Source organism: Anomaloglossus baeobatrachus, chromosome 5 (genome assembly GCF_048569485.1).
Source record: "Anomaloglossus baeobatrachus isolate aAnoBae1 chromosome 5, aAnoBae1.hap1, whole genome shotgun sequence".
In the NCBI taxonomy this organism is placed as follows: Eukaryota; Metazoa; Chordata; class Amphibia; order Anura; family Aromobatidae; genus Anomaloglossus; species Anomaloglossus baeobatrachus.
In genome coordinates, this window is record NC_134357.1 from 19,531,463 (window position 1) to 19,558,518 (window position 27,056).

Genomic DNA, 27,056 nt, shown 5'->3' on the forward strand with positions numbered 1-27,056 from the left:
AGACTGGTACTTATCACCTCATCTCAATAATCTAACTATTGCCTGCTATCCCTTCCTAAATTTTCCTCTGAATCTGGTCCGTCATATAATCTTCTCCCACACATGCACTTGATAGCACTTTATATCTCTATGGGTACAGATACTGGATGATGACCAGTTCATGCAGCGTTATTTGATGACAAGCACCTTTTTTTTTTTTTTTTTTTTTTTTTTTTTTTTTTTTTTTTTTTTTTACTTTTTGTGTGCCTACTGTTTCCTCTTAGATTGTAAGCTTGCAAAAAGGATCCTCAATCCTCTTGGAATTCGCTGAATTATCTGTTACTCTGTAATATCCGACAGGAGCCGATGTGCACGGGCACCATTTAAATGGCGGTTGTTAGAAACAGATGTTGGCTATTGAGTATAGCCGTCATCTGCCACGTGTGGATGGAGCTCACATGAGAACTCCTTCCCAGGATGTGAATAACATGTTTCCCCTTCTTATCCTTAGTAATTGTATTTTTCATTGGGATTTTGGATGATTTTACTCCGGCTCATCTTCTTTCCTTTCAGATTCCAACAAGCTAGGATCCTCTCAGTGAAGATCTTCTTGATAACATCATTTTCCTGATTGACCCATCGAGGATGAATAAGGACAGAGACAAGATGGTGGAGAGGTTAATAAACCTCACCCTAGAGATCCTCTTCCGGATTACTGGAGAGGTGAGAGGTTCTGGTGACGTCACATTACATCATTATCTATGGTAATAGGAGATGGACATTCAGTGGTGCCTGAAAGTTTGTGAACCCTTCAGAATTTGCCATATTTCTGCATAAATGTGACCTAAAACTATATTACACTTTCACACGAGTCCTAAAAGTAGATAAAACCCCAAATCAAACAAATGAGTCCAAAAAATAATCCACATTTTTTAGATGAGAATGATCCAGTGTGACGTGTCTGTGAGTGATAAAGCCATGATACTACCGCCACCGTGTGTCACAGATGGGAGGAGGGTTTTATCCTCTAATGCAGCATTTTCATTCTCTAGACAGAATGTTTCTCATATAAACCACAAATCTCTATTTTAGTCTTATGCGGGCTTTACACGAGACGATATATCGTGCGATATGTCGTCGGGGTCACGGTTTTCGTGACGCACATCCGGCATAGCGCACGACGTCGTCTCGTGTGACACCTCCGAGCGATGCAGTATCGCTCACAAATCGTGAGTCGTGTACTCATCGTTAACTTTCATAATATCGTTTATTTTCATGGGTGCAGGTTGTTCATCATTTCCGTGGCATCACACGTTGCTCCGTGTGACACCACGGGAACGATGAACACAGCGTACCTGCGTCCCACGGCACCCGCCGGCTTAATGGAAGGAAGGAGGTGGGCGGGATGTTTACATCCCGCTCATCTCCACCCCTCCGCTTCTACTGGCTGGCTGCCGTGTGACGTCACTGTGACGCTGAACGTCCCTCCCACTTCAGGAAGTGGACGTTCGTCGCCCACAGCGAGGTCGTCCGGAAGGTAAGTGCGTGTGACGGGGGTTAAATGAGTTTGTGCGCCACGAGCAGCGATTTGCCCGTGACGCAAAAACGACGGGGGCGAGTACGATCGCTCGTGCTATCACACAATAGATCGACTCGTGTAAAGCAGGCTTTAGCCGTCCAGAAGACATTATTTCAGTATCCTTTTGTCTTGTTCAGGTGATCTTTAGCAAACTGCAGACTGACAGCAATGTTACTTTTGCAGAGCGGTGGCTTTTTCCTTACAATCTTGCTATACACACCATCAGGGCCGGACTGGGACTAAAAATCAGCCCTGGCATTTTGGGGTACACAGGCCCACTTTTTGCATGGTGAATGTGTAATATATTTGTACACTTGTAGGTTGTGTAACACAACCATATAACATGTAGTCACAGTTGACGAAGGTCTCCGAAACGGCCGTCGGGTGAAGGAGCTATCGTTACTCTCAGCCAGGTTGGTTATTAATTGTCAGGTTTTTGCTTATCGCTCTGCTTCTTATCTCCTTTGCAGGCAGCGATAATCATTATCTTTAGTTTTATATCTCTGCAAGTCCTTTGCGATCTTTAAAACAGCCATTTACATATTGATTGGTTTACCTTTATGGATAACTTTAATTAACCTCAGCTGATTGTGCTGTTAGTTTCCACATCTTTTAATGTGTATGAACTGTGGTGCGATTTTCACTATGGTGCCTTAGTCTATACCGGCTGTGCAAATAGGCAATTGTCTTGCACTCTAAGGCTATGTGCACACGCTGCATTTTTTTGACGCTGCGTTTTTGTGCGTTTTTGCCGCAATTTGGTGGGTTTTTGGCTGCGTTTTGCTGCATTTTTGATCTCTGCATTTTTCCAATGCATTTCATAGGGGGGGGGGAAACGCAGAAAAACGCAGGAAAGAATTGACATGTCCATTTATTTATTTATTTTTTTTTTTTTAAAGCTCAAAAACGCAGCTTAAAAAAAAAGTTGTGCGCGGACAGCAAAAATTAAAACTCATAGACTTTGCTGGGGAAGCAAAGTCATGCAGTTTTGAGGCCAAAAACGCACCCGAAAAACGTGCAAAAACGACGCAAAAAAACGCACTGTGTGGACTTACCTTAATTATTGTAGCCGTGAGTTCAGTTTATCCATATTGTAATAGTGATTAATTACCAACAGTTTATGCTGTTTAGATGACAAATTTAACTTGCTATTAATTGTTATGCTACTGATAATAATAAACTATATAGCCTATGTATATATTGTTATATCAATATTTTTGTGGAATATGAATTAGAATTACCTTTTACTATTGCTACTATATATTTGTGGCTTATACAGGCTATACCCAACTACTATATATTGCTGATTGAGTAATTGTTCACCACCCAATCTATATACTTTGTACTTGATCCTTGAATAAAAAAATAATTTATTATTAGGACTTTGTTCGCTTTTTTTTTTTCTTTCTTGTCTACAGTTGTGTCCTGTATTATAGCTCAGTCCTATTTATTGCTTTTAGTTGCAGGACCTGGCAAATCCGGTATTTTACCTACAGAGCTGGGTCTCGTAGACCAGTGTTCCCCAACTCCAGTTCTCAAGGCCCACCAACACTGCATGTTTTCAGGGTTTTCTTAGTATTGCACAGGTATTGAAATCATCACCTGTGCAATACAAATGAAATCCTGAAAACATGCAGTGTTACGCTACTTTCACACATCAGTTTTTTTCCATCAGGTACAATCCGGAAAAAAACGGGTTAAACGGATCCGGTACCGCATCCGTTTTATCCCCATAGCTTTGCATTGTTACCGGATTGTACCTGATGGCTTTGCGTTGCATCCGTTTTTTTCCGGATGCGGCAAAATTTATCAAAGTGGCGACCGGAGGCAACGTGTCTTGCAACGTTTTTTTGTCCGGCAAAAAAACCGCATCGCGCCAGATCCGGCGCGATACGGCGTGTTTTACAATGAAAGCCTATGGACGCCAGATCCGGCGCAATGCGGTAAAAAATGGATGCGGCTACCGGATCCGTTTTTGTAAACTGCGCATGCACCAAATTAATTAAAAAAGCTGATCCTTCAAAAAAAAAGGACAAACCGGATGCAAAAACGGATGCAAACCGTATCCACCAGATCCGGTTTTGTACGCATCCGGCATAACGGATCCGTTAAAAACCGGATCCGGTGGATACGGTTTTACATTTTTTTTGCCGGATCCTTTGGGTCAGGAAAAAAAAGGATTGTGCCTGAATGCAGAAAACTGATGTGTGAAAGTAGCCTAAGTGGGCCTTGAGAACTGGAGTTGGGGAACACTGTCCTAGATAATGAAGAGGATGCTGTGCTGTCCATATAGTGCTGCAGCATCTTCATATAGCTGATGGACATGGATATAATGAGTCCGAAGCCCACTGAACTTATGTTGATCATCTATCCTACAGATAGGCCATCAGTATCAAGTACTTGGTAATCACGTTAAAGAGCAGATTAATTTAATAAAATATAACATACAGTAATATATATATATATATATGACTCGCCCACCCCAGGGCTATGGGCCACCCGGTGCCGGGCCGGACTAGTCCGGAGGACGTCAGTGGTGGCGGTGCCCGACTCCGTGGCCCTGGTGGGTGTCAGTTAAATATGGCTGGTGACTTGGGAGTAATTAAAGTTTGTGTTCGTGACGCCACCTGTGGTATGCGGCTATTTAAGCCGCCGCTGCTGTATGAGGCCTCCGGGGTGATAGAATGGCAGCAATGATGGTACTGCTCCCCACAGGTGGAGCGGTGCCCCGGGGCACAGTTGGTGCTTGTGAGTGTCTATGCAGATGAAATAACAGAGGCAACTCCAAGGGTGCAGTTCAAGTTGTTTACTCACAGTTCCTGGTAGGTGCACACTGGGGCCTCTGGACTGCTGAGACCCACTGTCAGGGACCTCCGCCGATCCTGGGTAATTTCTGGAGTAAAAGCCGGTACCCTTCTCTCAAGTGTCTCTGTCTGCAGCTGTCTCCTTAAGCCTAGCTCTTTTAGGATGAACCTGCTCGGCCTCCACTACAGCCTCCAGGCTGGGAGCTCACCTGTCGGTTACTTGCCCCCTTTCTAGAGGTTCTGCTGTGGGCTGTGGCCCGGGGAGTTTACAACTTTCCCTGGGCCTCGGTTTTCACTGTTGGAGATGATTTTGCACTCCTCCGGTTTCTAGGGACCGTCCCCTGTTGCAGCTTGATTCCTCCACCGATGTTCCTGTGGAACAGGCCACCACAGCTCACCAGCTATCCGTGGCCCTGGAATCCCTTCTCTTCCTCTGCTTGGTGTCACCTAGACCCTCTGAGTCCCAGGATCTTCACCAGGAAGTGTCTCTTTCTTTCCTTAGCTCCTGTCTGACTAGAGCTTTTCTTCTTCTCCTCCTTCTTGTCTGCCTCCTGCAGACCTCCTTCTCCTTCCCCTCACTCTCTTCAACTCCTCACTTCAACTCACTACACTTGACCTTCCTTTCAGTGTCTGCTTTCTGGTGGCTCCTCCACCTCCCCAGTTGCTCTGATCTACCCTATAGGAGCAGGGATGGGTCTTACGGCCCCTCCCAGCATGCAGCATGGGAGGGTTGCTGCCACTATCCCTGGTCCCAGTGTGTTCCTAGCAATGGGTGTAGTGTAGATTTTGCCAGGGGACTGGCGTTCACTCCTTTCCTCACCCAGAATGGGACATCACACCGCTGGATGGGGTGCAATGTCCTGTGGCGACGGAAGCCTCAGGGGCGCTATATATATATATATATATATTATATAAAAAATATATTATAACATCTGAATGCATCAAAACCACACCAGATAACAACCTCTTTTCATCATTATTTTACAAAGTAATAAGTTAAAGGGGTTTTCCCACGAACAATGTTCATTTTAAAGTTGAGTTTCATCAATAGATCTTGGAATAATAATAATTTCCACAATTGGACGTTATATAAAATGTTCCTGTGCTGAGATAATCTTATATTTGTGTCCCTGGTATATACTGTGCAATGGCTGTGTCTGACCGGGACATGGTCTGATCATGTCGCCAGGGTTATGGGGTACTCGGTTCTGGGCAGTGTATAACTGGGGAAATGTCACTTGGTGGCCGTTGCCTGGTTCCGTGCCCTGGGTGCTTTTTAAAAGGGGAATATTTACAGGTGATAATACACGTGATGCCACTTGCAGGTTGCGGCTATATGGATGGAGCTGCCGCTGCCAGATTCCACTACTGGGGCTGGTGTTAGTGACAGCCTGGATGTTAGACTCTCCACAAGTAGAGCCGGACCCCAGAGGATGGGTGATTTAGACAGGTGTTGAAGGAAGGTAGGCCGCACACAGGGTTACAGTGTAACTGGTTCCTTTACTCACGGTCAGATGTAAACTGGTTATCCAAGCATGGCTGGTCTTAACCGCAGGTCCCCTTAGTCGCAGTGCCAGTTTAGTGACCTGGTCGCTTCTTTCCCCTGCACCTTTCTTTGGTTGGTGGGTCCCCGTGGCTTGGAACGGCTGGGGGGCCCTACTGGTAGTCTCTTACAGCAGTCCATATGACGGTAGCGTGAACCCTGTGGGTTTGGAGTCTCTGGTTCTGTTCCCGGATTCTACCGTTGCTACTGTGTCTCGAACTTTACGGTCAGTGAGGTCCTTGATGGTCCCCTCACTGCAGATTTTATCAGATCTGCCTGGAGCATTTGCGTGACCTAGGATTCTGTACCCTGTTGGTGCGTGGTTCCAGGAGTACTTCACCGTACTCCACCGGCAACTAACTGCCTGGGCCCTCAGGTCACCATCACACTCCTGTCAGTGCTTCCACTCACTTTCACGGTCACTGACGAACTGCCTGACCCCTCCCATCTGGTCGTCGTTTAGTGGTCTGGATAGGCTCTGCCTCTGGGTGGCCGTCCACTAGGTCCAACCCTAGTCTGTCACCAGTGTCTGGGAATGGGGAAAAACAGGGATTAGTTTGTGTTTAGCTGGTACTGGAACTGGTCTTCTGGGTACCCTGGGGGTAGGCGCTGCATCCTGGTGGGAATGCAGTACCTTGTGGCTTCAGGGGCGCTACAATCATACCACATCTCCTGGGCCGGGGAGGAAGTAATAAAGTATACAGCCATTACAGCATGGGATTATTTTTGTAGGTAAACCATTTCCCTGCTTGTTTTTAAGCAACGTTTTACCTCACAAAAAGAATCAGCTGTTATTCCATGCAGTAATGTCTGTATACTCTTGTGTCCTCCTGGCGACGAGGAACAGCTTGACCCCTGCCTGTTAGGCGGGCTTTGCACGATGCGACATCGCAAGCCGATGCTGCGATGTCGCACGCGATAGTCCCCGCCCCCGTCGCAGGTCCGATATCTTGTGATAGCTGGCGTAGCGAAAATAATCGCTACGCCAGCTTCACATGCACTCACCTGCCCTGCGACCGTCGCTCTGGCCAGCGACCCGCCTCCTTCCTAAGGGGGCGGGTCGTGCGGCGTCATAGCGACGTCACACGGCAGGCGGCCAATAGCGGCGGAGGGGGTAAACATCCCGCCCACCTCCTTCCTTCCGTAGAGCCGCCGGCGGCAGGTAAGGTGAAGTTCCTCGCTCCTGCGGCTTCATACACAGCGATGTGTGCTGCCACAGGAACGAGGAACAGCATCGTACCATTGCTGCAGCGTAATTATGGAAAAGTCGGAGCTTGCAACGATGATACGATAACGACGCTTTTGCGCTCGTTTATCGTATCATCTAGAATTTACACACAACGATGTCGAAAGTGACGCCGGATGTGCATCACATTCGATTTGACCCCACCGATATCGCACGTGCGATGTTGCAACATGCAAAGCCGCCCTTAGGCTGCTCTTAGACATCAGTTTTTTGCCGTCAGGCACAATCCGGTGCTTTGCAGAAAAAACGCATCAGTTTTTGTTTTGTTTTTTTTGCCGCCGGATGTGTTTTTTTTCTTAAAGACTTACAATAGCGCTGTATTGTGCCACATGGCCATGCGTTTGGTCCGTTCTTTGCCAGATCATATGCAGCAAAATTTGTCAGTCCAGCGGCCGGACAGGATGCAGCATGCAACGTTTTTTAGCAGCGGCAAAAAACTGCAGAGAGCTGGATGTGGTGCTATGCGGCATGGTGCATAATGTATGTCTATGGGCGCTGGATCAGGTGGCATGAGGCAAACGCCGGAATCCTAGTCCAGATGCGGTTATTTACAACTGAGCATGCCCAGAAGTGTTATAAATTCTGAACAGAACAGCGCTCTCAGTCCCCTGGCAATGCCTTACATCACTGCAGTCTGTGATCTGAGTGAAGACCACCCACCTTCTCCTGTATAGCGCGCGGCTGCTGTGATTTCAGCGCTAGAGCGTTCGGACAGAGTCAGTAACAGAGTTAATGATCGCGGCGCCGACTAAGAGAGAACCGAGCGGCCCACTACAGGGACCAGCCCCTCTGGCATTTGCCAGAATTGCCCTACAGCCACTCCGGCCCTGCATACCATTATTTTTCAATGTTATCTGATGGTAGATGCATGAACTTTACCATTATCTAATGTGTGAGAGGCCTTTAGTTGCTTTGAAGTTAACTTTGGTTCCTTTGAGACCTCGTGGATTATTATACACTTTGCTCTTTGTTGATCTTGAATCTCCTCCATTTTTCTGCACAATTTGTCTGACTGTGGATTGGTGGAGTCCAAACTGTTTAGCAATAGTTTTATGACCTTTTCAAGCCTGAAGAGTATAAGCAACTCTTCTGAGGTCCTCGAAAATCTTTTTTGATACATTTCCACAAACATATTGTAGACTTTGATAGATCCCTGCTCTTTAAATAAAACACCTAAATGTCACTCTGTTGATTGATAACACCAGATTCTTATTTCACTGTCAAATTATCTGCTAATCCTAAAGGTTCATGTATTGTTGCCTCTTAGGCTATGTGCGCACGTTGCGTCGGAGTACCTGCAGTTTATTCTGCACGTTTTCCTTCCCTTGGTTTTTGTCCAAATGGCTTTTGACCATTTTTTAGCGCTAAAAACGCATGCGTTTTTACCACGTTTTTAGTGCGTTTTTAGCGCTTTTTACCTGCGTTTTCACCTGCGTTTCTGCAGATGCGTTTTGTAGATCAAGACACTGAGAAATAAAGTTGAAATAGACAAAAAGAATGAAAAAAGAGAAAAAAAGAATAAAATTTACTTTTAATAAAAATATATGGGAAATTATCATTCTAAATTAAAAAATAGTGGTTATGTACATTTTATCAGAAAAATAGGTGAAGTTTATAATTTTTTAACATTTAAATTTTCGGTTATTGTGCGTGTGTAAAGGAACATTAGAACCCATTAATTTTTGTCCAGTAAAGCATGCGTTTTTGGAGCCAAAAACGCAGTGGAAAAGCAGGTAAAAAGCATGAAAAACGCAGGAATTGTCCTTTTGGTTGCGTTTTGCCATTTCTCATTGACTCCAATGATAAGGAAACGCTGCAGAAATGGCAAAAACTGACATGCTGCTTCTTTTTCAGCATGGTTTTTGACCACAAATATGCAAATTAAACGCTGCAGAAAAAAAAGCAAAGTGCAGACAGGATTTCTGCTTTTCCCATAGACTTTGCTGGCAATCAAAAACGCATGCGTTTTAGCGCAAAAACGCTGCTGCTAAAAACGCTGAAGAAACGCGGAAAAAAACGCAACGTGCGAACATAGCCTTAGGCTACTTTCACACATCAGTTTTTTTCCATCAGGTACAATCCGGAAAAAAACGGGTTAAACGGATCCGGTACCGCATCTGTTTTATTCCCATAGATTTGCATTGTTACCGGATTGTACCTGATGGCTTTGCGTTGCATCCGTTTTTTTCCGGATGCGGCAAAATTTATCAAAGCGGCGGCCGGAGGCAACGTGTCTTGCAACGTTTTTTTATCCCGCAAAAAAACCGCATCGCGCCGGATCCGGCGCGATACGGCGTGTTTTACAATGAAAGCCTATGGACGCCAGATCCGGCGCAATGCGGTAAAAAATGGATGCGGCTACCGGATCCGTTTTTGTAAACTGCGCATGCACCAAATTAATTAAAAAAGCTGATCCTTCAAAAAAAAGGACAAACCGGATGCAAAAACGGATGCAAACCATATCCACCGCATCCGGTTTTGTACGCATCCGGCATAACGGATCCGTTAAAAACCGGATCCGGTGGATACGGTTTTACATTTTTTGCCGGATCCTTTGGATCAGGGAAAAAAAGGATTGTGCCTGAAAGCAGAAAACTGATGTGTGAAAGTAGCCTAATACACGTGATATTGAATCATTTTCCTCATTTAAAAAACAAAATCTAATATTTTCCCTACCCCTCGACATCACCAAGGAGAGACAGGATCTGCCCCCAAAACAGGAAACCTACAGCTTTAAAAGGCAGAGCCTCCCTATACACCTCAGTGGTTTCCAATCCTTTGGAAGACCTATAGTGAAACTTCCCCTTCCAAAAAAGCTTAAAAGCACACCCAACTAGGGCTGTATCCACATTTTGGGTGGAGATCGCAAAAGCCTCTCTTGGACAAATTTGTACGGCAGCCACATGGTCTTCTTCTTCCATTTTTTTTTTAGGCACTTCAGGTTGGATTGGTGTTCTAATGACATTTACTATGGGAGAAAAGTTGTGCTGTCTCCCTAGAGGATTTCCTTCCTTGGTGCTGTTGTGAGGAAGGGAAAATAGATAATTACTTACTGGTAATTGGGTTTTCCAGACCCATGATCACCGTCTTTATTTTCCCTTCCTCTTTCTATTGATATTTTTTCTTTTTCTTGGAGGTGGTGTGTTACCACAGGGGTCGGGGAAAATAGGGGGGTGCTTGTTCTTGGGGTGGATCATGTCTCTCCTTGGTGCTGACGTGGGTCTGGAAAACCCAATTACCAGTAAGTAATTATCCATTTTTTACTCCTTTATTTTCTTTAATTGTATATCTATTTTTAAAATTTATGCAGAATTATAGAAAATTCTGGAGAGTTCACAAACGTTTAAGCAGCATTGTAACTGGAGGCACTATAGAAATGTCTGTAGTGAGATTTATTACTGTCTCTCCATACACAGGATTACATAGTGGTAAAGACCTCTAGTGATCGCTGTCAGGCCCCTGTGTCTGAGGATCAGGGAGGAACCCTGAGCCCAATCCCAGAGTCTCCACCGCACCCCCGGAAACATGAGGACATCAATGACCAGAAGATCCTAGAACTCGCCTACAAGATGATTGAGCTGCTGACTGGAGAGGTGACACTGCTGGGAATGCTGGGACATTATACAGTAACGCTATGAAGGGATCGGGGGGTGACGGTATCATTGTATGTGTCAGGTTCCTATAAGGTGTCAGGACATCACCGTCTATTTCTCCATGGAGGAGTGGGAGTATCTAGAAGGACACAGGGATGTGTACAAAGACATCATGATGGAGGAGAAACCGCCCCGCACATCACCAGGTAATAGACAGGACTAAATACACACATCTGTTAAAGGGATTGGTCACTCTAGGGAAATCTTTAATTGGTGACCAGCAACTGAAGAAAAAACTTTCAGAAAGATGAAAATTAAGTAAAATTACATACACACATATATTTTCTTATGTCTTTCCTATAGTAATATCAAGCAAGAGGACGACGCCAGAGAGACATCCCGGAGCTCAGGACTGGTCACAGGATCATCAGGTCGGTGGGGAGGAGGTTGTAGGGATCTGATGTGTAGGAGGCTGTGCAGGTCGTGTTCTGCCGTCCAGCATTATTGTATGATTTATACATGGCGGACAAGGCAGCTGACCACAGACGTTACATGGGGGCTGGATCTTCTCACACTTTTCTGGCTGTGGAAAATGTTGGGAAAAGGAACAGACAGGTTGGATTTATATGGCAGATGACCAGCTCTTTGCCGTAATGTGAGCTTCGTTAGTCCTGTTAATTAAAGGGATGTTACCAAAACACGTTATTCCCTGTCCATGGAATAAGGAATGACTTGATCACTGGGGATTTGACCACTGGTCTCTCCATTGATCCTGAAATTGGGGCTTTGTGATTCCAAAAAATGTGGCTCTTCAGCCCTTTCCTGAAATGAGCGAAAGTGCACATACTCAACCTCCACTTCATTCATTTTCAGTGGGACTTGGAAGTGCATCAGTCGGCTGTTTACATCAGTCTTATAGACAGTGAATGGAGCAGAAGCCGAGCATGCGCACCTTCACTCTTTTCAGGATGGTGCTGCTGCGTTGCATTCACAGGATCTCGGGATCTGGTGTCCCAGCAGTCGGATCCCCGCAAAACTACAATGTATAGGGTATGATGTATAAAACTACAATGTACAGTTATACAATGTATAACTTGCTTTTTTGGGGAGAATAACTTTTTAATGATCTTCTCTGGTCATCTATTCATTCTATGTGAAGTATCCAGTCACTTTTTAGCACATTTCTTTCACAGCTTGTTAATCAGGATGAAGTTCTGAACCATTGTCCTACTACAGACATAATGGAAGAAGAGGAGGAATATGTGAGGGGTGACGAGCAGTGTAAGAAGGAGACTCCGACAGATGACGGCTCCGGTGAGTAGTGGCCACTGAATGCAGAGCACATATTCCTCTTCTCCACTGGATGCAGCAGTTTTATGTTGAAATTCGTAAAGTGGATCTCTCACCAGATCTCACTTTCACCAGATTCACTAAAAATATTTACACAACACTTTTTTGTTTTCCTCCCATTTTTATCAGCTGAACTCAGAGATCTTAAGGCCCCTTTACACACTGAGACTTTCTAGCGATCCCACCAGCGATCCCAACCTGGCCGGGATCGCTACAAAGTCTCTGGTGAGTCGCTGGTGAGCTGTCTAACAGGCAAACCTGGCCAACGACGCAGCAGCGATCCGGACCTGCAGAACGACCTCGCTAGTCATTGGGGACGTTGTAAAGCAGCTTTTTGAAAGGGAAGTCGCTAACGAAGTCGCTGTAAAGTCCCCTTTACACACTGAGACTTTCTAGCGATCATGCTGCACAGCGGGAAACAAAGGACCAAAGAATGGTCCTGAGCGATTTGTAGTGATCAGCAACTTCACAGCAGGGGCCAGGTCGCTGATCTGTTTCACACACTGCAATGTCGCTGGTGAGGTCGCTATTACGTCACAAAACCGGTGACGTTACAGCGATGTCGTTTGCGATGTTGCAGTGTGTAAAGCCACCTTAACACTTTTTCTATGTACAAAAGACCTTTATCTCTCAAATGTTGTTCACAGATTTGTGTATATCTGTGTTAGTGAACACTTCTCCTTTGTCAAGATAATCCATCCACCTCACAGGTGCTGCATATCAAGGGCAGATTATACAGCATGATTATAGCACATTTGCGCCTCAGGCTGACCACTATAAAAGGCCATTCTAAAATATGCAGTTTTATCACACAGCACAATGCCACAGATGTCACAAGTTTTGAGGGAGCGTGCAGTTGGCTGCTGACTGCAGGAATGTCACCAGAACGGTCGTCTGTGAATTGAATGTTCATTTCTTTACCATAAGTCGTCTCCAAAGGTGTGTCAGAAAATTTGTTAGAATAGCCAACCGGCCTCACAACCGCAGACCACGTGAAATCACACCAGCCCAGGACCTCTACATCCAGCATCTTCACCTCCAGGAGCATCTGAGACCGCCCCCCGGACAGCGGCTGCAACAATCCGTGCAAAACCAAAGAATTTCTGCACTGTCAGAGCCCGTCTCAAGAAAGCTCATCTGCTGCTCATCATCCTCATCGGGGGTCTTCACTTGACTGCAGAATGTTGTTGTAATTGACTTGAGTGGGCAAGTGGTCACATTTGATAGCGTCTGGCATGTTGGAAAGGTTTCCCTTCATGGATAAATCCTGGCTTTCACTGTAAGGCTAGGTTCACACACTGCGATTTTTTGACGCTGCATTTTTGTGCGTTTTTGCGACCAAAAACGCACAAACGCACCCGCAGCAAAAAACGCGGCAACAAACGCACGCGTTTTGCCGCGATTTGGTGCGTTTTTTTGCTGCGTTTTGCTGCGTTTTTGCTCACTGCGTCTTTATGCGTTTTTTATCAGTGAACAAAAAAAAGGTCTGATGTCATTTCCTTCTTCAATGTGTTCTTCATTCTCCACTAGTGTATGCAGAAGAGCAGACAGCTGCAGAACTATAAGGCTCAGCATACTCCATCCAATAGTGTATGCAGGAGAGCAGACAGCAGCTGTCGAACTACAAGGCTCAGCATCCTCCTTCCAGGACTGTATGCAGGATTTCTTTGCCCCCCCCCCAAACAAAAAAATGACGTGGGCTTCGCCATATTTTTGTATGCTAGCCGTGTACAGCAGGCAGGTACGGGCTGCCCCCAACCCCCAGCTGCCTATTTGTACCTGGCTGGGAACCAAAAATCTAGGGAAGCCCTTTTTTTTTTTTTAATTATTTCATGAATTTCATGAAATAATTTTTAAAAAAAATGACGTGAGCTTCGCCCAATTTTTGAGTCCAGCCGGGTACAACTAGGCAGCTGGGGATTGGAATCCACAGTGCAGGGTGCCCATGCTTTCTGGGCACCCCCGCTGTGAATTGCAGTCCTGCAGCCACCCCAGAAAATGGCGCTTTCATAGAAGCGCCATCTTCTGGCGCTGTATCCAACTCTTCCAGCTGCCCTGGTGGCTCGCTGGGTAATAATGGGGTTAGGGATAGCTGTATAGCTGGCCCTAAGCCCGAAATTCATGGTGTCACGCCAATATTAGACATGGCCACCATGAATTTCTAGTAAAGATAAAAAAAAAACACAACACACAGAAAAATATTTTTATTAGAAATAAAACACAACACAATTAGTGACTCCATCTTTATTGAAATAAAGAACCCCCCTCCGCAGTAATCCTGGGTCAAGGGTCCCGCGCCATCCAATCCGGATCCAATATCATCTGATCGGTTTGCTGGAAGGCAAAGCGATCAGATGATGTGTCAGGTTCTAGGGGCTGAATTACATCACACATCAGCTGATTGTATAAAAGCCGATTATACAATCAGCTGATGCATCGGTGCAAAAAAAAATAAAAAAAAAATACTCACTTATGTGCTGATTACCGGCAGCTCCTGGAGCGATGGGGCGGGAGTCTGATCCTGTCCGATCGCTGCAGCAGCTGCCGGTAATCAGGGATGAAGTCTCCTGATGCATCCGCTGATAACCGGCTGGGCGCCGGCGTCAGCCCGAGACTTACAATCAGCTGATGCGTCAGGTGACTGCATCAGGTGATCCATCGCCAGGTTCTGCATCCTGCAGGCATACGTACCTGGGGAGACTGCACACACCCGGAGCGGCGGTACCGGTAGGAGGATCTGGGAGCGGGCATGGCACCGGGAGTCTGCAGACAGGTGAGTATAACTTTTTTTTTTTTTTTTTTTCTACTGTTCACTTTTGTTTTCGCAGCCGCTTCCACCTCCCGCCCAGACATGGCGCCGCACGGCAGCATACATGCCCAGGATGGGAGGTGGAAGCGGCGGTGACGGTACCGGGAGGATTCACGCTTCTGTGTTTACTGACAGAAGGAATCCTCTTCCTGTACACGTCACTTTACTACCCACCTCCTGCGTTTATAGCTGCGTTTTTGGTCTTAGAAACGCACCAAAACGCAGCTATTTGCGTTTCTCATTGCGTCTTTCAACATCCCATTGCACTCAATGGATGAAAAGCGCAGTGAAAAACGCGGGAATAATTGACATGCTGCGTTTTAGTGGCACCACAAAAACGCAGCTGAAAAAAAACGCTGTGTGCAGACAGCAAAAATGAAAACTCATAGACTTTGCTGGGGAAGCAAAGTCATGCAGTTTTCTGAGCAAAAACGCACCCGAAAACTGCGCAAAAACGCCGCGAAAAACGCACTGTGTGAACTTACCCTAAAGGGCAGATGGCAGAGTGTGTTTATGACGTTATGTGGATGAGCGGTTTGCTGATGTCACCACAGTGAATAGAGTAGCCCATGGTGGTGTTGGGGTTATGGTTTGGACAGGCGTATATTACGGACAACAAACACATATGCGTTTTTATTGATGCCACTTTGAATGCACAGAGATACCATGGCGAGATCCTAAGGCCATTGTTGTGCCTATCCACCACCTTCACCTCATGTTGCAGATGATAATGTGCGGTCCTATGGTGCAAGGATCTGTGCACAATTCCTGGAAGCTGAAAACATCCCAGTTATTGTATGGCAGCATACTCTGCAGACAGGTCACCCATTGAGCATGGTTGGAGCTCTGGATTGGCGTATACGAAAGTGGGGGATAAGTTCCTGCCAATATCCAGCAAATTTGCCACCATTGATGAGGAGAGGACCAATAATCCACAATCACCAACCTGATCAACTCTATATGGAGAAGTGTTGCACTGTGTGACACAAATGGCGATCGCCGACTGGTTTTCTGCTCCCCCTCTTCTTCCAAATCCCCTTCAATTACTGCAAAACTGCACATTTTTCAGTGGCCTTTTTTTGTGGCCAGCCTAAGGGGTACTTTGCACACTACGACATCGCAAGCCAATTGCTGCGATGTCGAGCGCGATAGTCCCCGCCCCCGTCGCAGCTGCGATATCTTGTGATACCTGCCGTAGCGAACATTATCGCTACGGCAGCTTCACATGCACTCACCTGCCCTGCGACGTCGCTCTGGCTGTGCGGCGTCACAGCGACGTCACACGGCAGGCGGCCAATAGAAGCAGAGGGGCGGAGATGAGCGGGACATAACATCCCGCCCACCTTCTTCCTTCCTCATTGCAGCCGGGACACAGGTAAGGTGATGTTCCTTGCTCCTGTGGCTTCAGGAACGAGTAACAACATCGTAACATCGGTCCTTCTGAAATTATGGAAATGACAGACACTACACCGATGATGCGATTTCGACGCTTTTGCGCTCGTTAATCGTATCAAAAACGATTTACACACTCCGATGTCGACAGCGACGCCAGATGTGCGTCACTTTCGATTTGACCCCACCGATTTCGTGGTCAAGAATAGGGACATTTTAACAATATTTATACTTGATTAATGGTAATAATTAGGGATGAGCGAATGTATTCGCCACTATTCGGTATCCGGCGAATAATTGGGTATTCGAGATATTCGCTATCCGACAGCTAACATGGTATTCGCTTCGATATTTTCATTTCTGCCTTCCTGGTGCCTTTTCCAGCCAATGAACACATCTGATGTTGCTTGCCCTCACAGTAACGCCGCAGCCATCTTTGTTGTGGTGTTACTGTGATTGGCTTAGCCGCACAGCGTCATAGGGGGCTATATAAGGCTGCCGCCATTGTGTGCACGCATTAATTCCTGAGCTGGCGGTGTAGATGGACTGTACTGTGTGCGGGAGAGCGTTTATACAGCGAACTAATAGTCCTTGTAAGGGCTGAACACAGTGTCCAGTAGCTGCTAGCAGCTGTGTAAATCATAGAACCAGGTATAGGGACAGTGCAGTGCGTTCTATGAGATAGTGTTCCTGCTGCAAAATCCAAAATAGTCCTTTTAAGGGCTGAAGATAGTGTGTATTATGTGCTAGCAGCTGTGTAAATCGTAGAACCAGCTATAGGGTCAGTGTTAGGTGAGAGCCGTTCCTGTTTTAAACCGCCCAAATAAAAAAATCCTTATTAGTGCTGCATACGGTCTGTTACTGCAGTGTGATATAGGGAGAGCTTATTCACAGCAAGGGAGAGATTTAACACTAGAACTACTGAGGTAGTCATTTTGACTACTTTGCACTATGTATTTCTATATAGGTGTCACGAGTCCAGTAGTTCTAGTGTTAAAGCTGCCCTGACATCTGCTACTAATAATCAACAATCTCAGCACTGCTACATGCCTTGTGTCTGTTCTACTAGGAATAGGTATTACAACTTCCTAAAAAAAGGTCCCAAAATTGTCACAACAACGGGTTCAGGTGTAGTGTAGTGCCTGTCAGCCATCATCTCAATTCATACCAGCTCAGTTGCATCCTTGTATTGGCTTCATAGTGTACATAAACTCCATAGTACCCTACTGCTACAAAAAAAAAAATAGTGTAAGTTTAAAAAAAAAAAAAAAAAAATTTGATGTCACAGCCTGTAGTTCTGCCTGAAGCCAAATACTATAATATATAGCATCCTGGTGGTGGCTTCATATCTTACAGAACTTAGATGGTGGCTTCCTCTTATTATAACAGTGTCAGTGTTACCAAATTTTTATTAATACTTTATGTCAGTGGCTCTACTTCTGCCTCAAGGCCAGTACCTTCCTAGCAGCAACCTAGCATACTTTTGGTGGCTTCATATCTTACAGAACCTACATAGTGTCCTGCTCATACTAAAACAGTCTGAGTGCCAAAAACCAATACTAGAATAAAAGTGTTGTCAAACCCTGTTTTCTTTTGGGGCTCAAAGATATTCACAACATCTTTTGTCGACTCCTGTTGGACCTTCGTCCAGGGATGGTAGTGTGCGATAATGGTCGTAATCTGGTGGCGGCTTAAAAGCTTGGAAAGCTTGTACACGTGCCTTGTATGGCCCACGTTGTAAATTTAGTAGTTCACCACTTTCTCAAGAAATACCCTGGGATACCAGACCTACTTACCAAGGTACGACGTTTAAGCGCCCATTTCCGCAAGTCATCTCCCTCTTTTGCTGGCTTGGCAGTGCTGCAGCAGCACTTACACTTGCCTCTTCACAGACTAATATGTGACCTACGAGATGGAATTCAACCTATCATAAGTTGTCCAGGATCCATGAGCAGCAGAGGGCAGTATCCCAATTCCAGCTGGAACATGCCCATCAGACGCAGCTGCCAGACATAAGTACTGCAGAGTGGGTGTGGATTGCAGACATTTGTCAGGTCCTAGAGAATTTTGATTACTGTTCCAACATTGTGAGCAGTGATGCTGTTATCAGCATTACCATTCCACTGATTTGTTTATTTAAACGCTCTGTGGATGGTCTGACTGACCAAAGTGTTAAGGTGGCTTTACACACTGCAACATCGCAAACGACATCGCTGTAACGTCACCGGTTTTGTGACGTTACAGCGACCTCCCCAGCGACATTGCAGTGTGTGAAACACATCAGCGACCTGGCCCCTGCTGTGAAGTTGTGATCGCTACAAATCGTTCAGGACCATTCTTAGGTCTTTTGTTTCCCGCTGTGCAGCATGCATCGCTAGAAAGTTTCAGTGTGTAAAGGGGACTTTACAGCGACTTCCCTTTCAAAAAGCTGCTTTACAACGTCCCCAACAACCAGCTAGGTCGCTCTGCAGGTCCGGATCGCTGTTGCGTCGTTGGCCAGGTTTGCCTGTTTGACAGCTCACCAGAGACTTTGTAGCGATCCCGGCCAGGTTGGGATCGCTGGTGGGATCGCTAGAAAGTTTCAGTGTGTAAACCCAGCTTTAATGCACCCAAGGTGTCTGTGGATCCAGACTTCACAATGGTTGCTAGTAATACGCACAACCTCGGCCAACAGGCTCAGGCCACCTTTGGTCAGCATCATGAGGAGGATGATGAAGAACAGGGATGCTTTGAAGTTGGTAACCAAGGGATTGACAACCCAAGCTTCAGGGCTGTCCAGCATGGATGGCCTGAGGAGGAGCAGGAGGAGGAGAGGAGGTCTAGGGAGACAGAATGTATTTTTAGCAGTGACACACAAAGGTTTCCAGTTCGGAATCTGGAACAGATGGCACAGTTCATGTCACACTGCCATTCTCATGACTGTCGGCTAGTCCACATTTTGGCAGACAACAAATACTGTGCCTTCCTTGACCCACGCTACAAAGACAAATTCGCTTCACTACTTGTCGAGGCACATAAGGATTGTACTACGGAAACATTCAAGAGGGCTGTAGTGGAGCAGTTGATGAAACAATTTCCCTCAGATCATGCTGGCATCAGAGGTAGCGTTTTCTCTCACGCAACAGGATTAAAAGAGAGGGCTACGCATAGTAGGAACAACACAGGCGGGGGACTAATGTGCCAAAACTGGTCAATTTTCCACAAACCGTCAACTGTGAATCAGATACCGGCTGGGGGAACTATGACAAGGAGGGAACACTTAAGTTATTTGGTGAGGGACTATGTAGGTGATCGTATCAGCGTGCTTTCAGAGTCTACTGTTCCCTTTTAACTATTTGGTTTCCAAGCTCAACACTTGGCCAGACCTCGCCTTATACGCTTTGGAAGTGCTAGCTTGCCCTGCTGCGAGTGTGTTGTCTGAGGGTGTTTTCAGCTCAGCGGGGTCAATAATAACAGATACTCGCACACAACTATCCACGGAAAGTGCAGACAGTTTGACGATGATCAAAATGAACCATAGATGGATTGCTCCAGAGTATTTCAGGCCGCCTGTTAACAAGACCCAATAATAAGTGTAGCCCCAAAATTTGTATTTAAGTTCAAATAAGTTCCATTGTCTCTCATTCAAGACTATTTTCTCTTCTATCATCTAATGACACCGCATGACTAATCTAACTTGTTATGCTGATGCGATGTAATTGTTTCGCCCAGTCACCCAGGGCAATATTTTTCAAGCCTTTGTACATTACGCACTGGCACAGCCACTGTCGAAGCTACACTGTCTAGAACAGGGGTCTCAAACAAAACTCAAAAAAATGCGGGCGGCCCCCAGGCCCGTGCCCCTGTTAATTATCGCGCTACTGTCTGCACTTTGTTAGATGAATGTTTTGCCGACGCTGCGCTCTCAAAGTCGAGGACTCTACGCGCGCAGCGCCGGCAATACAATCATCTGACATAAATCACAGACAGTGGCTGCATCCCCTGCAGCTGCCGCGATAGTTAACAGGGGCACGGGCCTGGGGGCCGCACGAAGCAGAGCTGAGGCAGCCGAGGGAACGCGGGACAGGTGAGAAGAGTGTGTGTGTGTGTGTGTGTGTGTGTGTGTGTGTGTGTGTGTGTGACGGACGGCACATTAATCCCTTAGCGACCTATGACGTACTGGGTACGTCATGGCTCCCTGGTACTTAAGGACCCATGACGTACCCAGAACGTCATGGCGAAATCGCATCCCCGGTGGCTGTGATCGCTATGCATTGCAAATACCTTAAATTCGGGGAGGAGAGGACCTGAGGAGGGGTGGTGTCTCCTCCCCGGACCTACGGAGGCTGTGATTGGCTGACGAACGCCGCTCAGCCAATCACAGCCACTGTAATGTTGCAGCCATTGAAAATGGCTAAAACATTGAAATCCAGCCATGGTCAGTGCAGCTATAGCACCGATCATTGGCTGGAGCTGGGTGACCTCTGTTTCACCCGCCCCCAGCTCTGATTGGAGAGACCGGCCTTGTGACCGATCTGTCCAATCACTGTGGATCTGGGGCCGGAGACCACCCCCTCAGCTTCACTCCAGAGTCTGTGGAAGCTGAGAGCGATCGGTAAGTTATAGTCACTGCCCCCTTTCAGCCACCGCCACTGCCCCCCCCGACCCATTACTACAGAATAGGGACAAGGTGATCACATTACTATAGAATAGGGACAAGGTGATCACATTACTATAGAATAGGGACAAGGTGGGCACATGACTACAGGATGGGGACAAGGTGGGCACATGACTATAGGATGGGGACAAGGTGGGCACATGACTACAGGATGGGGACAAGGTGGGCACATGACTACAGGATGGGGGCAAGGTGGGCACATGACTGTAGAATAGGGACAAGGTGGGGACAAGGTGATCACATGACTATAGGATGGGGACAAGGTAAGCACATGACTACAGGATGTGGACAAGGTGGGCACATGACTATAGGATGGGGACAAGGTGGGCACATGACTATAGAATAGGGACAAGGTGGGCACATGACTATAGGATGGGGACAAGGTGGGCACATTACTATATGATGGGGACAAGGTGGGCACATGATTATAGGATGGGGACAAGGTGGACACATGTTTATAGAATAGGGACAAGGTAGGCACATGACTACAGGATGGGGACATGGTGGGCACATTACTATAGAATAGGGACAAGGTGGGCACATTACTATATGATGGGGACAAGGTGGGCACATGATTATAGGATGGGGACAAGGTGTGCACATGATTATAGGATGGGGACAAGGTCGGCACATTACTATATAGAATAGGGACAAGGTGGGCACATGACTATAGGATAGGGACAAGGTGGGCACATGACTATAGGATGGAGACAAGGCTGGGGTCACTACTAAAGGATGGGGACAAGGGGCGTGCCTATGGTTTGGAGCTAGGAAGACGTGCCTGGGACGATCTCCGCTATCCTGTTTCAGAATACTGATAAAAATATTGGTGGGGAAGACTGAGATTTCTTTTCTGGGTGATCCCTGAGGAGGAGTTCAGGAAGCAGAGCGATCGGAGGTGCAGTGCAACTTCCAGGAGAGTGGGGAGCAGGGTTGGACGCTGAGGCCCTGCTGGAAGTGCTGGCAGCAGCGGCCATCTTAGGTGCGGAGCTTGGAGGGGACGGAGGAGAGTGGAGCGGGACCGGCGGGAGAACAGTGAAGGAAGCGCTCACCTGCTGCAGAATCCTGAGCTTCCCTGTGTTGGCTCAGCAGCGGCCGGGAGGAGAGGTGATTTTGGCGAGGAGAAGCCGGTCTGATATTCCCTGAACAGCAGGCGCGGCGTCGCTGGGTCCTAGAGCCTTCTGGCTTCGCCCTCCCCCAGTGCCTTGGAGAAGAGTGTACTCCGCAGCCGGCGGCGGTGAGTGAGGGGCTGTGGAGGGGGTCCCCTGGGAGCACGTGTCAGCTGGGGGAGTGAGAGGAGCTGAGATGGGGCCACCAAGAAGCGTGGGGAAGGCTACACAAAATGGCGCCACAGGCGCAGGAGCGGCGGGAAAAGGGGCTAGGACTGCTGCACAGCAGAAAACTGCTGCAGGACGCCTGGCTCAATTTGCCAGACATAGCCCCCCTGGCCTGGACACTGGCAATGAAAAGACAGCCTCTCTGTCACCCCAAAATAAGCAGCAGCAGGAACAACAGGACTTACATGCCATAATGGAGGATAGAGAAGAGAGCCTGTCTCCACCTCCCCCATCACAGTTAACAGATGGGCTGCAGCAAATGTCTCTGCATTTAACCCCTTCTGCTCAGAAAAGTGCAGATCTCCAAAGAGAGCCCACTTTGTCAGACATCATGGCGGTTATAGGAGTCTGCAACACCACTCTCAATAATCTCACATACCAAGTGGGCTGCCTCACCAGGGATCTGGCTAGTGTGAGAAAAGACATGAAGCAACAGGCTGAGAAAACCACAGCCCTTGAGGAGAGAGTGAGCGAAATGGATGATGTATTATGGCCCATGTCACAGAAGATGGAGGTGTACTGTAGAAATATCGACGCCATCCAGGCTAAACAGGATGACCTAGAGAACCGTCTGCGCAGAAGTAACATCCGCCTAGTGGGAGTGCCGGAGAGAGTGGAGGGAACACGACCTGCTGAATATTTCGAGGATTGGATTGTACAGACCTTTGGAAAGGATGCGCTTACCCCGTTATTTGCTATTGAACGGGCTCATAGGGTCCCTACCAGACCCCTCCCACCAGGAGCCCCTCCACGCACGGTGCTTATGAAAATACTGCACTACAGAGACAGAGATAACATTTTAAGAGCTGCAAGAAATATCCCAAACCTCTCTATAAATGGCCAGAGGGTGTCACTTTTTCCTGATTACTCGGCAGAGGTCCAAAAAAAGAGGGCACAATTTCTGGACGTTAAACGGCGACTACGCCAGCTGGATATACCCTATTCGATGTTGTATCCGGCACGACTCCGAGTGGTGGCTATGAACTCTACACATTTTTTTCGAAACCCCTAAGGATGCACAGAGCTGGGTCGATCAACATGAGAAAACCATCCGGGATTCAAGGAAGCGAAGGAGCCCACCCCCTGACTGAAACAGACTTCTCCTCTATGTTGACAACTATACTCGGGTGATAACGTTACATGAAGGACTGGTTATATTGTACTTCTGAATTTAAAGTTTGTCCCCTGGGGCTACTTTTGGCCCACGGGCTTCATTTGGCTTCCCCCCCTATGATGTTTTGCCATTCTCCCTTCTCTTGCCGTCCCCCCCCCCCCCCCTCCATTTTTTTTTTTCTCTCTTCTTCTCTTCCCCTCTCTTCCCCCTCTTTCTTTCTCTCGCCCTCTCCTTCATGAATTTACATTTGGGATGTGGGGTGGGGTGGGGGGGATGGGGGGAGGGTGAGGGATGAAAATGCAGGTCTTCCTGAAAAGTAGAGAGGGAAGCCTGTTATGGTAACACTGCATTGCTGAACGTGGATATGTCCCCCGGGACTCTCTATGGTCCACGGGCTTTATTGAATGGTCTTCTTCGCTTCTCCGTCTCCCTTTCTCACCTTTTGTCTCCCTCCATCGCTCTATCCTTTTCGTTTCCCCTTTCTCTTTCTCCCCGAGCTACACAGAATTTGTACTCAAACACTGCTGGGGGGGGGAGATGTTGAGATGTGTTGTGGGGGGGAGACTGTAATGTAACATTATATGAAAACAGCAGTTCCATGCAAAGTGTTCAAAGGAGCTTGCCATGGACTAGAACAGTCCTCTGAGTTGTACACGTCCCCTAAGGGGTAGAAGTAGTGGTTTTGGACAGTAGTTTTTCTTTTGGTCTGGGCTCCTACTGGAGAGGAGTACTTCTGACAGACCCTACTGTCGACTTGTATTGTTAGGATGATGTTTGGCCTCAACGTTTGTGAGGATGTTTTCTCTTTTGGATTTTATGGGAAACCGGAACTGTATGGTGTTGTTGATGCCGTGGCCCTTCACATGTTTCTACTCTCTAAGGCCCTACAGGAGGGAAGCCAGGAATGTATGATGTCACTGGGGGAGGGTCGGAGGAGCAAAACGCTTTTATTTATCTGGTATGGCGGGGAAGGTTAATATCTTAACATGGAATGTCCGTGGTCTGGGAGATCACACGAAGAGGGCGGCTGTTATGGATTTTGTCAGGGATTATTTCCCGGCTATAGTCTGTTTACAGGAAACACACTTAGAGAAGGAAAAAATAATGTACCTGAGTAGATCGTGGATTAGTCATAGTTATCATTCTACATTCTCATCTTACTCTAGGGGGGTTAGCCTATTAGTCCATAGGGCCATAACGTTTGAACCTATTACATCCAAGGTAGCCAGAGAGGGGAGGTTTCTTTGGGTGCGGTGTAAAATTCAACAAGGAATTGTTGCTAATAGGGGTATACATTCCCCCACCCTATAATAATGGGGTCATTAAGATGGTGGCGGAGGCTATGCAGGAGAATGCGGGTGTACAAGTGCTGTGTATGGGGGATTTTAATAATACTATTCACCCGTATTGGGACAAATTTAATAATGACCCCTCTTTGGCGACATTACCTATTTCAGGGTTTGGTGAGACCTTAAAGGATTTGGCACTGACGGATGTGTGGAGGATGGGACACCCAGGGGTCCGTCAATTCTCCTGTTATTCTAAATCACATAAATCCCTATCCAGAATAGACATGACATTGGGGTCCTCAGGAGTGTTGCCACTAGTGGAGTCGGTGTCTTACTTACCGAGAGCCATCTCAGATCATTCACCCATGGTGACTTGTCTCCGTCTGGTCCCTGACCCTGATAAAACTTTACTTACCTGGTCTCTGAACCCTTTTTGGTTGCAGGTCATTGAGACTGACCCTATTGTTGCTACTTTAAATCATTACTTTAAAGAAAATACACAGGAAGATATTGCTCAAAATGTTATATGGGACGCCATGAAGGCTTGCCTGAGAGGGGCATTAATACAAGGGATTGATAGATCCAAGTCCCGGTCACGTCAATTTTGGGATATTTCTCCAGGACAGGGTTCAGTCTACGGAGCGTCAGTATATAGAATCGTCAACCACTCAGAATCTGCTAGAATGGAATGAGGCCCAGAAGTCGTATGATCTGCACCTCAGGGAAAAGGCCAGGAATAGGCGGATGTTCTCGCAGTATACATTTTTTGAAGAGGGGGAAAAGGCAGGACATCTATTGGCTGTGATAGCTAGGGCACAGCAGGGAAGTTCCTTTGTGGGGGCAATAAAGGATTCCACGGGGGCTGTGGTTAGTGAATCAGAGAGGATATTGCAGGTTTTTACTGACTTCTACCAGCAATTATATACTTCCAAATTAAGTTTTACTGAGGAACAGATTGATTCATATCTGGAGGAAATACCTCTCCCCAGGCTAACTGAGTCAGATCGAGCCTACCTGAATGGCCCCTTGCAATTGGAGGAACTGCAGCTGGCGGTGACCTCCATGTCTAATGGAAAGTCCCCGGGATCGGATGGTCTTCCAATAGAAATATACAAAAAATTCGGAGACATCCTATTGCCGCAGCTCTTGGAAACGTTCCAAGGAGCAGTCAAAGCGGGCAGCTTTCCTCCATCAATGCAAGAGGCAATTGTGGTAGTCATACTTAAACCGAGTAAGGACCCCTTGCTCCCTGACTCATATAGACCGATATCTCTCCATACCACTGATATTAAAATCATAGCTAAGGTATTGACATCTAGATTGAACAAGGTGATTTCCTCTCTGATTCATTCTGACCAGTCTGGGTTTATGCCCTCTAGATCTATAGCAGTTAACATCAGGCGCCTCCACCTCAACCTACAACTCCCAGTAGATAATCCGGGGGACAGAGTTATCTGCTCCCTGGACGCTGCTAAAGCATTCGACTCCATTGAATGGAACTTTCTGTGGGCAGTCCTCCGTAAGTTTGGGTTGGGTGAGGATTTCATCTCCTGGGTGACATTACTATATGGCAGGTCTACGGCTAGAATTCGTGTTAATGGTAGACTCACTTCAACATTTAATCTGACCAGGGGCACTCGACAGGGATGCCCCCTCTCACCCCTCCTGTTTGCAATGGCTATAGAGCCCATGGCAGAGATCCTGCGTAGACATCCAAAAATAACGGGCTTCAGAAGAGGGGATCGAGAGGAAAAAGTGGCTCTGTATGCGGATGATACTCTCCTCTTTATGTCAGATGCATCGGTTTCGTTGCCAGTGGCCATGGAGGTAATTCAGATGTTTGGGAGTTACTCCGGGTTAACTATAAATTGGGGGAAGTCGGTGTTACTCCCTGTGGATAACTTGGCTGATATTCCTAGATACACTCCTTCAGGACTGCAGATATCTCCGCAGTTTAAATACTTGGGAATTAATGTTACCGCTAGAGTGAATGATTATACCACGCTTAATTTATCTCCATTCCTTAAAAAATGTAAGGATAAAATTGACATATGGACCCGGCTACCTCTATTGGTGGTGGGACGGGCGAATCTGGTAAAAATGATATGGATGCCTCAGCTGCTGTACGTTCTACATAATTCTCCACATTGGATACCCCAGAGATATTTTTATAAAGTTAACTCGCTCTTCAGGGAATTGATATGGAGGAGGTGTAGTCCAAGAATTAAATTAGAAACGTTACAGAGGAGCAAATGTGATGGAGGACTCTGTGCCAAATCCATGGGCATACTTTGCAGCCGCCCAGATGCAACATATCCAAGGGTGGGAGGACCCGGGGGGGGGGGGCTCGCAAAGACTATTACT

At 46.8% G+C, this 27,056-nt stretch overlaps 1 protein-coding gene across 1 annotated transcript in view; it reads left to right on the forward strand.

Moving 5' to 3' along the window:
- Positions 1-556: 556 nt before the first annotated feature.
- The window catches only part of LOC142312570 (uncharacterized), a 184,696-nt gene continuing 158,196 nt past the window's right edge, over positions 557-27,056 (forward strand). Inside the window, 5 exon segments of the mRNA XM_075351561.1 lie at positions 557-702; positions 10,568-10,744; positions 10,827-10,950; positions 11,108-11,175; positions 11,938-12,058. Of these exon segments, the coding sequence (XP_075207676.1) occupies positions 625-702; positions 10,568-10,744; positions 10,827-10,950; positions 11,108-11,175; positions 11,938-12,058 (568 nt within the window). The 5' untranslated portion in view covers positions 557-624.